This window comes from Corylus avellana, chromosome ca7 (genome assembly GCF_901000735.1).
Source record: "Corylus avellana chromosome ca7, CavTom2PMs-1.0".
NCBI lineage: Eukaryota > Viridiplantae > Streptophyta > Magnoliopsida > Fagales > Betulaceae > Corylus > Corylus avellana.
Genome location: NC_081547.1, coordinates 13,610,695 through 13,624,273, shown reverse-complemented (window position 1 = coordinate 13,624,273; position 13,579 = coordinate 13,610,695). Strand labels below are relative to the sequence as shown.

General features: G+C 37.2%; 2 protein-coding genes across 2 annotated transcripts; both read left to right on the top strand.

Moving 5' to 3' along the window:
• Window positions 1–372: 372 nt before the first annotated feature.
• Window positions 373–4,172, top strand: LOC132186806 (pyrophosphate-energized membrane proton pump 3; the record flags this gene model as incomplete). The annotated part of the gene is given in 8 exon segments (XM_059600870.1): window positions 373–493; window positions 589–776; window positions 999–1,436; window positions 1,544–1,708; window positions 1,803–1,958; window positions 2,046–2,157; window positions 3,245–3,464; window positions 3,820–4,172. Coding segments are annotated over 8 exon segments (1,500 nt in total), but the record flags the coding sequence as incomplete, so codon positions are not given.
• Window positions 4,173–7,904: 3,732 nt separating this feature from the next.
• On the top strand, window positions 7,905–8,660 carry LOC132188387 (uncharacterized). Its single transcript, XM_059602821.1, has one exon. It carries the CDS (start codon window positions 8,105–8,107, stop codon window positions 8,531–8,533), a length of 429 nt encoding a protein of 142 aa, XP_059458804.1. The 5' UTR covers window positions 7,905–8,104; the 3' UTR covers window positions 8,534–8,660.
• The last annotated feature ends 4,919 nt before the right edge of the window (window positions 8,661–13,579 follow it).

Below are 13,579 nucleotides of genomic sequence, written 5' to 3'. Positions count from 1 at the left end.
TTCTGCTTGCTATTGTAACTCTGTAAATTTTCATTTTCATTCTAGACTGACTAGAATGTTTCAGGGGTTATAAGTTCATTGAGCTTTTTCTTCACATACATGGTGATATTTTAATGGCATAAGTGAAAGTCAAGGCATTTTACGGCCTTTGAGGCAAGGTGTAGGCTTGGAGGCATTGAATTGTTCATTTTAGGTATTGGGTTTTCATAAGTAAATAATTAAAATAGAAAATATTAATTTGTTGAGTGAAGTTTAATCCCTTTTCGCTGTTGTTGAGTGAAGTTTGATATTAAAATTCCTGTAACCTTCTTTTCTTTGGGATTATCTGCATTCTTGTTGGTTGTATAGTTACTTATTTATTTTTCAATTAAGGTTGGAGACAATGTGGGTGATTGTGCTGCTCGAGGTGCTGATCTTTTTGAAAGTATTGCAGCTGAAATAATTAGCGCTATGATACTTGGGGCAACAATGGCCCAGCAGTGTAAAATTGAAGGCAAGTAGTGTGTGTGTGTGTGTGTGTAGTCATACCTTTTTCTATATATATGTATGTGCTAAATTGGCTCACCTATAATCCATTTGTTTATGCAGATCCTTCAGGCTTCATCTTGTTTCCTCTTGTTGTTCACTCTTTTGACCTGGTAATTTCTTCAGTTGGAATACTTTCAATCAGGGGTACACGGGACTCTGGCTCGAAGTCTCCTATTGAAGATCCAATGTCAATTCTACAGAAAGGATATTCTATTACAATAGTGTTAGCTGTTCTGACCTTTGGTTTGGTAATATTTCATCTATAATTAGGAAATTCTTTTTTAACTCTTTTTTTTTCCAATGTTTACAATTGCTAATTAACATTTCCTACTTCGATATTCTTCATCATTTAGAAACATTTTGGCTGTAGATCTGTATTTGTTCAAGCAGAAATAACCACATTATATTTTGCTATTTATTTGCTGGCATTCTGATACATGATTATTCTGCTGGTGTGAAATACTCTACAGTCCACCCGTTGGTTGCTTTATACTGAACGAGCTCCTTCTGCCTGGTTCAACTTTGCCTTGTGTGGTTTGGTTGGCATCATTACGGCATACCTTTTTGTTTGGATCACCAAGTACTATACTGACTACAAGCATGAGCCTGTACGCACATTAGCACTTTCAAGCACCACAGGCCACGGGACTAATATAATTGCTGGAGTCAGTTTGGGCCTGGAATCAACTGCGCTTCCTGTTCTTGTCATTAGTGTATCTATTGTTTCAGCTTTCTGGCTAGGTCGTACATCTGGGCTAGTGGATGAAGCTGGAAATGCAACTGGTGGGCTGTTTGGCACAGCTGTAGCTACAATGGGAATGCTCAGCACTGCTGCCTACGTTCTTACCATGGATATGTTTGGTCCAATAGCGGATAATGCTGGTGGAATAGTTGAAATGAGTCAGCAGGTAAGCCTTAAGTGATGAGTTCTTTAAGACTTTGACTCAAATGATGTAGAAAATTGTGCTTTTTCCCCTCTCAATATACAAGCTAAGCATATATCATTTTCTAACAGCCAGAAAGTGTCCGAGAGATCACTGATCTTCTCGATGCAGTAGGGAACACCACTAAAGCTACCACCAAAGGATTTGCCATTGGTTCTGCAGCACTTGCATCGTTCCTTCTGTTTAGTGCTTATATGGATGAGGTAGCTGCATTTTCTCAGGAACCTTTTAAACAGGTAGGGAAAATGTACTTCCACTATTAGCTATTGGCATTTGTTTCAAGTACTGTTGCATCCTGTCTTAGTTTTGCAATTCCAAATTGGCTTTCAGGTTGACATTGCCATTCCAGAAGTTTTTGTCGGTGGATTGTTAGGCTCCATGCTTATTTTTCTATTTAGCGCCTGGGCCTGTGCTGCAGTTGGCCGAACTGCTCAAGAAGTTGTTAAGGAAGTAAGGAGGCAGTTTATTGAGAGGCCTGGCATAATGGTGAGCATAAATTTCTTTAGTAATTTGTGCATTGTACTTTAACCATGTGTTTTAGGTGGTGATATTGTTTCAACTTTCTTGCTGCAGGACTACACGGAGAAACCAGATTATGGCCGTTGTGTTGCCATTGTAGCATCTGCATCTCTGAGGGAGATGATAAAACCTGGTGCTTTGGCTATTGTTTCACCTATAGCTGTTGGTGGGTTGCTCTTGTCACGTTGTTGCCTTTTCTGTATTTTCATGTGCATAGCTTTTTACCATTGTTGCTGTAACAAAAGATTTTAGAGAAAGAAATAATGAATGTGCAGTACATTTCCATTGTAATGTGGAAGTAATGTATTGCATAGTTCTGATTATGTGATGCAATATGATCAAGTTTTCATGATTTTTAATAGGATGGATGATATATTGCTTTCAAGGAAAAGACATGCTTTCGCAATTTATATTGAAGATTTATCATTAGGGCCTCAGTTAGTGTCATGTTCTGAGGATGCGGTGTGAAGTAGTGCTGTAAGAGCTGCTACAATGTGATTCATATATGGCTAACGAATTGAACACCAGCTGTTGATGTAATGACATATACTCGCACATTCTTTGGCCTAATGGTTTTCTAATTTAATATTTATAATCGTTGGCATTTATTTTGTTGTTATTATTACTACTACTGCCACTTTTATGCTTGTAGTAGTATAAGAATACAACACATATACACTCCAAAAATAGCTGGGATGCTTGTATTTGTTGACTGTCCTAAAATATATGGGAGTTTCTAGAAATAAAAGCATTTATCAATTTATTTTTTTCTATTACCTTAAATTTGAACCAGCCAATTTCAAATTTGAACCTGCTTTTTTCCTTCCTTTCCCTAGAGAATACTGATAGCAAGAATTTTTATTCTTGGTCCTCCTAAGGGTATTTTAGAAAGCTGTTAATTTTATTTCCTTTTTAATTTAATTAAATTTTTTTAATGCATAGCATTTGCAATCAACCTTTCTATTTTGGAAGGGTGATTTGATAGTAGTACCATGTGATGGAATTAGTAGTAGCAATAGCGGTTGTGGCAGGTGGTGGTGGTGGTGGTGGCTGCAGTATCATTTTAAAATTTAAACATGCTGTATATCCACTCGAGTAGTCCATATGTTGAAAAGTAATTTGTTGATCTATATTACTATTTAGTTTTTATTTTTATGGTGTATACCTATTAATGACTTCGTCTTTTGCACGATCTGTTGTATAAGTTTATATCCCATATAATGGACTCTGAAGTTTGCTCATATCACCTGCAGGTTTCCTGTTCCGGATTTTGGGTTACTATACAGGGCATCCTCTACTAGGGGCTAAAGTTGTGGCCGCCATGCTGATGTTTGCAACAGTGTCTGGAATTCTTATGGCTCTTTTCCTGAACACAGCAGGTGGTGCCTGGGATAACGCAAAGAAGTACATAGAGACAGGGGCTCTCGGAGGCAAAGGGAGCGATTGTCATAAAGCAGCAATTACAGGAGATACGTAAGTCTTGTTGATGTTCCCTTTTTCCTTATTGTTCTTGCCATTGCATTTGTTGTCATTATATAGGATTAGTACCAATGGTAATGGTAGTAATTGGAGATTGTCCTTTCGTGGTTTAACTGTTGAAGGAAAACTCTGTAACTCCCATTCTAGTAACTCTTAGGCTCCATTTGGATCTCGGTCTATGAACAGTATTATACGAAAAAGAAATTGAAGGATCTTGTGTAGTTGCTTAAGAAATTAGGCTCCTCAAGGTTTATGCCAAACATTTAGCCTCTACAATGTCCCTTTCTTTTCTTTTTTTTTCTTTCTTTGTTAAATATAAGTAACATGGATCACTTGATGGTTCCTGCAGTGTGGGAGATCCATTCAAAGACACCGCCGGACCTTCCCTTCATGTCCTCATAAAGATGCTTGCGACAATTACGCTTGTAATGGCTCCAATCTTTCTGTGACATTTGTTTATATACCTATTAACTATTAACTATTGCAGGCTCACCCCCTTTTTATGGTCTCAACGGCATACAGCACCCATTTCCCTTGAATACATAATAGATATTATGCAAATATACGGATAGGTACTCATTCATGTATATCAAGGGTGCGTGAGTAATAGTGATAGGTAAGACATGCTCCTCCTCATTTTTGTTTCAAATGGTTAGCTTTTTTAAATAAAAATAAAAAAAATAAATAAATAATATTGGTGTATGTTTGGAGTTATCCACATTCAAACTTCATTGTTCCATTTTTGGCTGCTTGAGCTGAAGGAAGTAATTAAGGCTATGTTGAAAGAACCTTTTCTTCAATAAGATCCTAGTGTATTGCATTTTGCTTGGTAATTTAACTAGTAATCGATTAGGAGCCAAATTAAAATTATAAAATAGAAAAAAAGTGACTAGCTTTTCTCTTTTGGGTCTCGTTTGGATTGTTCTAAAGCTGGGTGCTCGAGTCCTTTTTCTCTTGCTGGCTGCACTTCCAACTTTCTTTTTCTCAACAAGGAAGAGAGAGAGGCCTTTCTGTTTCAGCTTCCATTCCTTGTTTATTCTCTTCTTTCACATTTATTAACCTTAGAATGATCCATTGGCTTTTGAATATTTATTTCTTGTACGTATGCTTATTATTGATAGAGAACTTGGGATGGGAGAATACAATTATGGCTAATGCCTTTTTCCCCAAGTGCATTTCGTGCCCTTTCCACTCTTTGGGACACTTAGTAGCTATAACCATAGACAAACCATCAAGGTTGGTAGTTTAGTGGTTTTAAAGAAATCTTGAAAGTTATTAGGTAACGTATATTAAGGCATACACTTGAATCTTGCAATGACAATTTTCTTGTCTGATTACCGTAAATCACTATGGGTCTTATTAATTTCTTAATGGGGCAAGGTCATGTTATGGTTCATTCAGATTTGAGAGAGCATTTGTGATTTTTACCGTTTAGGCTTTTCCTGTATGGTTCTCACCATAGTAGCTACTTTGGTTATCTACTACTGCCTTTCAATAATTAAAAAATAAAATAAATAAATAAAAAAACATAGACAACAAGAACAAATAAATTAATTCTTTCATTAAGAAGGTAAGAATATTAAAATGGAAGTTTGTAGTCAAGAGCCATGACGTACAACTATTGGGCGCATTCTTTAATACAAATTATTTGATGCATCTCATTATTATAGTTAGGGTTAAATACTCCAAACCCCCTTAGGGTTTTTCAACTTTATTTTTTTTTTCTCTTGGGTTTCATTTTTATCACAGGAGGTCCCTGTAGTTTTGATAAATGACCAAGTTAATCCATCTGTTAGTTGACCGTTAGGACTGACACGTGGACCAATCAGATGCTGACACGTGGCACCTACTTAATTTTTAAATTTTTTTTTAAAAAAATTAAAATAATGTTTTTTTTTTTAAATAAAAAAAATTTAAAAAAAAATAAAAAGGAAAAAAAATTGGGGTCCCTTTGGCCATGGGGGTGGCCTGGTGGTTGGGGGTGGCCGAAACCCACCCCCAATGGGTACTGGGGGTGGCTCGCCATTGGGGGTTCGACCACCCCAAACTCAGTGGTGGGTGAGCCACCCAGTGATGCTTGGGGGTGGTTTAGAATACCCAGGTATCTTAAAGGGAATTGATTCGGCCCTTATGGAGACAAAGGGAGTGAAAACTTATTACCAATTTTTTTTCTTTCTTTTCTTTTTTTTTTATTTTAAATACATTTTTTTTTTTAATTTAAAAAAAAAAATTAAGTATGTGCCACATGTCAGCATCTGATTGATCCACGTGTCAGTCCTAATGGTCAACGGATGGACTAACTTGGTCATTTATCAAAACCACAGAGACCTCTTGTGATAAAAATGAAATCCCAAGAGAAAAAAAATAAAGTTAAAAAACCCTAAAGGGGTTTGGAGTATTTAACCCTTATAGTTATTATATATTGTTTTCTTTACCTAGCAGGCTAGCATTAATACTCATATACCTGATACCAAGCCTGCTAAGCTTGCCGGCTCAGAGAGGCTCGAGACAAACCCCATTGACCCAAATGCCCGACGATCTTAAGAAAGAACACCACAAGGAATCCCCGCTTACCATTGTAACCTCAAGTATTTTCAAGATTATCAGCAGTATGTTAGGGAACAATGCGCGCCACACCCTATGACCCTGCAACAGCAGTAGGTGCATTTAATTACTATTTTGCGAAGAATACTAAACTATGCCGAAAGTTAACACCTAGTAGAAGATGTGCCTTTAGTCAGTAATTAAATAACACCCATGAATATGATCATAATACTATACAATCACGAGATCACACCCGAGAGAACTCATGCAAAGAGGAGAAAAACCATGAGCGTAAGAAAATGCAAACCTTCACGATCGAGGTATGGGACACTCACTCACTTCTCACCCTAATTCATCATCTCTAGAAAATTACTGACTTGGGCACTGAAGACCTCCCGTCGGACCACCCGACAAGCCTCTATGCTCACTCAACCCTTTTCTTACAAATGCGTGCTCGTGGATTAGAGCTCGGGACGTGATCATTTGAATTGGTTCATTAGAAGGTAAGAATATTAAAATGGATATTTACGCTCAAAGCTATGCCATTCAAATATTGGAGCATTCTTTAATACAAATTATTTGATGCATCTCATTATTTTTTTATATTTGCATATAAATAATCCTCCTTGCGTTTTATTTACGTCTGCCACACGAACCCGTATAACAAAAAAGACTTAATTAGAAAAATTTGCTAATTGGTGCTACGTTAGATTATTGATCCAATAGTTGTTTGCAAAGACTTGGCTTAGGCGTAGTAAAAAAATTACGACATCAATAGTCCAAATTTAATTTTGCTCTTTCTTTTTTTATAAAAAGTTTGAAATTAAATTTAAACCGTTAAAATATGTTATAATTATTTTACATAAGCTAAAAGCCAATCCAAAAAGAAATATCAACCCTAGTGTAAGGGTGGGGGTTAGTTTATCGGGAATTCAACTTTCTTAATGTCAGACATTGAATATGCACCTTAAAATCCACTGCTTAGCCTAGGAATTTTTACGCTTTATAGCATTCACATCTGATTCAATAAGTATTTAGTTAAAATTTAGCTATATATATATATATATATATATATATATATATTAACTTTATTTATTTAGCTTAAGCGTTGTTGAGCTATAGTGCTAGACAAATTTGATAAATATTGTAGCAGCTAGTTAAACTAATTAACGACAGTCATGGCAAACCAATCAATTAATGTTATTGGCTCTTGTTTAGCATATACTATGTCAACTATATATGCCGCATGGTATAGTTAATTTAAATTACAAATATATATTTTTTAAAAAAGATGTAACCAGCCACTCCTAACTGGAAAGGGGGGTTGCACCTCCCTCTAAGACACTCCAGTGAGGAGAAGTTGCCCCTCATAGGGGAGGAGTCACCACCTCTCATTTGGTGAAGAGCGGCCCCCTCACCAAGGCCGCCTACCTCTATTTTTTTTTAAATATATATATATATAAAATTTAAAATAATTGTGTCATGTGAAACATCTCATTCATACATGACATGTTAAAAGCAAGGGAAAATGATCATCTCAATTTCAAATGAAATGGAGAGTATCCATTTAGTGCATTTAGGAGAACAAATTTGTTCAAAAAATTTACCCCTCTAAAAAAAGACTATTATCTTCCTAAATGTACTAAATGAATACTCTCAATCCGTCTTCAAATGGAAGTGAAGTAACATTAGTGGATTGATTTGACGTAGTGACATAATGCTAATTAATTACTCTATGAATTAATAAAAGAACCTATTTAAAATTAGAAAAACCTAAAAAGCTAATTGTGGAAATTAAAAATCAAGAGCTAAATTAATTGTCCCATTGAAACCTAGCATCTTTTTCTCTTTTAAATGCAAGACCGACAAAAGAGTCCAATTATAGCCGGCTTTGCCCACACCTCAAATACCCAAGCCCAAATTTTTCCCATTCCTGAATCCTCCTGCTGCCCCCCTATCTCGCAGCAACACCTTATCTCCAAAACCCCAATTCTAGGGTTTTGGCCATTCCCCTTCCCTCTCCTCCAAACCCCCAAAAAAACCCACACCAGGATTCGCACCAACCTTTCATTTCTTCATTTTGATCGCAAATGGAACAACCACCAACCCCAAAAAATGCACTTCCAAAAGAGAAAAGCAGCGGCAACAACCAGAGGAAAAAGCTGCCGACCGCAGGAGAGCTGGTATCCCACTATGAATCCCAAGGGCTCGACTCCAATGAAGCCTCCATAAAGGTCATAGAAGACCTCCAGAACGCCCTCTTCAGGGTCATTTCCTCCGGGAGAGGCAGAAAAGACAAGTTCATGGCTGAGACCTCGAGAAAGATCGATGCCACCAACAGCAGGCTCGCAATTCTTGACATGAAAGTGGATTCCAAGCCTGGGTATGGAGAGACTTTTGCCATTGGGGTTGCTTCTGGTGTCGCCTTGAAAGGAATTGGGAGTGTCATGCCTCATGTTCTTGGGGCTCTTGGTCAGATTTGGAATTCTGTTAGGAGTGCTACTAAGTCTTCTCCTTGAATGAATCTTTTTTGTTCCTCAGCTTTTGTGTGTTTTTTTTTTTTCCTGAATATCTTCCTGGGTTTGTTTGGACTCGTATTGAATACTTGGATTTGCAGGGGTAAAGTGAAAGGAAAATTTTTGTTTCTCTTCTATGTAGGAATTTCTCTTTGGAATGAGCCTTCTCCTTGATTACATACAAGTTTCTGATTACATCTGTTTTCTATTTTAGCAATGTAAAATATAAATATCTATTTTAGCTGGTGATTTTTTTTTTAGGATTAGTAACTTTTTTAGTATTTAGGCTTTTAGGTTTTTTAATTTTCTCCCTAGATTTTAAAACATAACTAAACTAATATCTCAGATTTTCGAATAAACCAAATCGCCACCTCCGTTAGTTTCCATCAATTCCCCACTAACAGTAGTCTACGTCATCGCCACGTAAGCACTTTATATAGCGACACGTCTACTTTTATTTTTATTTCTTTTTTTTTAAAAAAAAACTAAAACTAAGCTACACGGTAAATCCACGTCGGAATCCCATTAAACGAAAAAATCACCAATTATTTCATCTCCTTTCTCTTCAACCCGAAGCTTCCCTCTTCATTTGCTTCTAAATCACATGAACCCTAGACCACGAGCTACAATCAGACTCACATGTAGGTAGGTACGGGAATGTCGAGCTAGGTTTCCTTCCGATCCTTTCCTTCTTCTTCGTCAACCCACAGCTACACACCCAGTTAAATCGAGCTTAAAACGTTTGTCCCCAAATCGAGCTTCAATTTGGTTAGCAGACGCAGACGCTCGTGTTGCACGCGTAAGGGATCTCCGTTGATAGTGAGAACTCGCATTGGAAGGCGCAGAGAAGAAAATATCATCAGGTCGAGAACAGGCACTCAATGGAAAAGAACCTTCTCTCGGCTTGGATAAGGTATGTACTCAAACTTAAGCCAAATTCCACCTTTGGTTTTTTTGGTGATTACAATACCCAAATTAAGCTAGGGTTCACGCTATTTTCATTAGGAGCAGCATATGAAGTTATCATCTGGATCTAGGTGTACTTCGGTGGACTGTACTCAGATGTGCTTGGTTTGTTATTGCTCGTTACCTGCACCTTTAAAGACATCCTGGACTCCAGAAAACCTTGGAAGCAGATTTTGGGGCTGTGCTAACTATGATTCTAGCGTGAGTAGTTTCATTGCACCACAAATCTATACCTGTTTTACATCAACACACATGATGTTTTTCAAAATTGAAGTGTTAATGACCATGTAGAAGGTGTGTGTATTGGTTTGATTGATATTTTATATAAAATATGTAGAGAAAAGTAGCATGCCGATTTTTCAAATTGATGGACAAACTAATTTGTGAAAGGGGTATGAAAGTTATTCATGCGTTGTTGGTTAAGATTAAAGAGCTGGAGAATGAAAATGTTCATCTTTTGGCAATGGTGAAAGACCTTGGGAGTGAACGTGATGACCTTCAGACTGAACGTGAGGGTTACATTGCAAGGGTAAATCAGCTAGAGAAGGATGATGATAAACAATTGGAAATACTTGCCTACATAGAAAATGAGAAGGATATGTATAGGGCAAGAGAAAAATTTTTCATGTTTGGTTTATTGTTGTCATGGCTGATAATTGTGTTGATTGACATTATTGCAATAATCAAGTAAATGAGTATTTTATAATGTTGTATTTATGTAAGTGGATTAATATTGTATTTTGTAATGTGTTTTTTTTTTTGGTAATGTTGTATTTATGTTAGTGGATTGGCATTAATGCTTTAAAAAATTAAAAAAGCATTGCTTGTTAGTTGTTTATTTTTTGTTTTTTGTTTGAAAAAGTGTCTTGTGTTTGAGTTATTTGTAAATGTTTCTGGTTTGAAACCTAATTGCAAACTTGAAAGAATTGAAAACTTTATGCATCTTTGATGCATCTTTATCTTCCAACAAGACCTAATAACACATTTGATGCATCTTTATCATCCAACAAGACCTAATTGAAAACTTGAAAGAATGGGCATAAATTCCAACTAGAGAAGTACTTGTATTACTGCATTTCGACAAGATGGACCATATCATGTACATTCAAAAATAAACAAGTACGTTCACAATCTGGACCATATCTACATCCCAACATCAAACAAACAACTATGCCATAAATTCAAACAAAACAAATATGGCATAAATGTCCATTAACCCACATTGTCAAAAAAACCATAAGGGGCATATTTGTACTCTCATGTTGGACATCACATAAAAAGATCACATAACAAGTAAGTTTTGTTAATGTTGGACATCACATAAGAAGATCACAAAAAATTACACAATTTTTGTATTCACAAAAATCCCTATTGTGTTGGCCTAAATTGTGTTGGTAGTGGATGAGGTTAGTGTTGCCCCACTAGCTGTGATGGCCTAACCTGCATCAACATAGGCAATACAATTAGTACCATGCACACAATTTATCCTTATATGGCAGTCCAATCTACTACACAACAAACGAAATTCAGGAACTCACATTGATTGTAGCCTTGCTGACTTTCTACCTTCAATCTTGATGGGACTCCTACTTTGTCCACTCGGGGTGGCAGCTTGTTGGGGTATGTTTGTTGCATGAGTTGTCTGTGAGGTACCTCATTGTCACACCATATAATAAAAAAAACTTTAATTTAATTCAAAAATATTTAAAATGTCAAATGTCAAACTACCGTAGAATATTATGTACAAACTCACCTCAGTGTCGGTGTTCGGCTTTGTCTTCTTAGCCTTCTTTGGCCATATCTTCCTATGGATTCTGTGGTTGGGTGCAACTCCTAGCATTGTGGCCCAGCTGATTGTAGTTTCCACACCGTACATCATACCTCTTTTAACTAACCTTAACACTTTCATTAGGCTCGTTTTCATCAGCTCCTCTTATTCTCACCTTCTTCGGCCTACCTCATTGTTTTTTGGGTAATGGTGGTAGTGTGGGTTCCTCATCACTGGGAATAGCCCAATCTTTAGGGCCAGGCATTAGCCCAACGCTAAATGCGTATGGCTTCTTATATGTATCCTTTGAGTACCACTTACTTACACACTTCTCTGGACTTTCCCTATTTGCATATATTGCATAGCAAGCATGAGGGCATGGAATCCCATTCAACTGCCACCTGCCATATCCACATGTTCCTAAATTCAGATTGACAAGCCTCCTAGCATCATGACTGTGGTCAACCTCAAATGTCAAGTCATTACTCTAGTGGGAGATGTAATTCATAGCCTCTGACTTGTTCCTGTCTAACTTCTTCACAATCTTAGGGCAAATAGTATTGGTTGACGTTGCCGCTCCATTTCTTTTTTGGCTAATCTGGTTCATCAATTGCCGCCTTATCATCTCCATGCCAGTAAGAATGGATTGATCTCTAGCTTCAAGTACCCATGAATTGAAAGTCTCAACTGTATTATTCAGAAGTATGTCACTGTAGCTGTACTCTCTGAAAGCATGCCTTAACCACATCTTTGGGTTCACCTTCACAATATAATCATGGGCTGCAATATCCATTCCTTTTATCACAGACATGTTGTACTTGAATTGATTTGCATTTGATGCTCGAGCTGCACCCTACAATGCATCCTTGTATTCCTTGCCTTTGTAACCCTTGTTCTTGAAGTTCACATGCAAATGTCTAACACATAACTTGTGCTCCACATCAGGCATCAAATACTCTATGCTTCCATCAGTCCCTGTGTAAGAAGATCACAATTTAATTAACACATGTTAAATATTAATGTTCTCACAAATTAATAATATTCATTCAATTAGGATGTCAGGTTATTACCTTTTGTCTGTCAGATATAAATGATCATGTGTGCTCCCTTGGATTCTCAATATCCTCCAACAAAGTGTTAAAAAACCATGTCCATATGGCTCTACTTTCAGTCTCGCATAGAGCATATGAAATTGGGAAGATGTCATAATTCCCATCCCGTGCAATGGCAGCATGTAGCTGGCCACTATGCTGACCTTTCATAAAGCATGCGTTCACACATATCATCGGCCTACATCCAGCTAAGAAACCCCGCTTACAAGCAGCTATGGAAACATATATCCTTTGGAAGAATACACCATCTCTTTGTATATAAGCTGAGCTACCGGGATTCTACTTACGTATTGCACTACAATACGCTCTTGTAAGTTTGTACTGCTCATCATCCGACCCGATTAACAACTTCAATGCCATTCTTTTGGCACGGTAGAAAGCAAGCAAAGTCATCTCCACATTGTAATCCCTTCGAATCGCCTCTTTCAAATCACTTGCCTTCCGATTAGCTTGATCCCTAAAGCTATTAATGTATCGGTGTGCTGCCCACTTGATTGAAGCTTGTTTGTTGTAATAATGACTTCCACAGTTATGAACATCAAATAATGTCTTTATTTGGAAGTATTTGGTGTTATTCTTCCATGACGCATATACTCTCCATCCACAATTTTTCTTATAATGGGTTGAAACGCCATTTTTCTCGTTATGCACGTATGTGTAATTGAATGAATTATGTACTGCATACAGCTGTAATACCTCTTTAAACTCCGATGGGTTTGCAAATAACTGTCCCACATATATTTCTACCTTCTCTTTGAGGTTCTTCAACCCACGCCATTCCGAATACTTCATTCTTTTTCTTTTTCTTTTGGTTGTACCTTCATCACCCTCATCTTCACTTTCTAAACTGCATAGTTCAAGACTTTCAACACCCTCTTCATTCAGTTGTTTGAATTTACCATTTCCAGTGTTAACCTCCTTAAAAGCTGACGATGATACACCCCATTGCTGGAACCACTTTGATGCAGCCTTCCTAACCACCCGTAGAATTTCTTCATTTTTTCTGACATAAATGTCCTCATTTCCATCAGTATCTTCAAAATCAACTAATGGAAGAGGTTGAATTTCTACGTCATCATGTTCATCTTCTCATCTCCATGACTTGGAGGCTACTTAGATTTGGATTGCCTGGTTTTGGATTGCCTTGTTTTGGACTGCCTGGCTGTGGACTGCATAGCTGTGGACTGCCTAGCCGTGGACTAC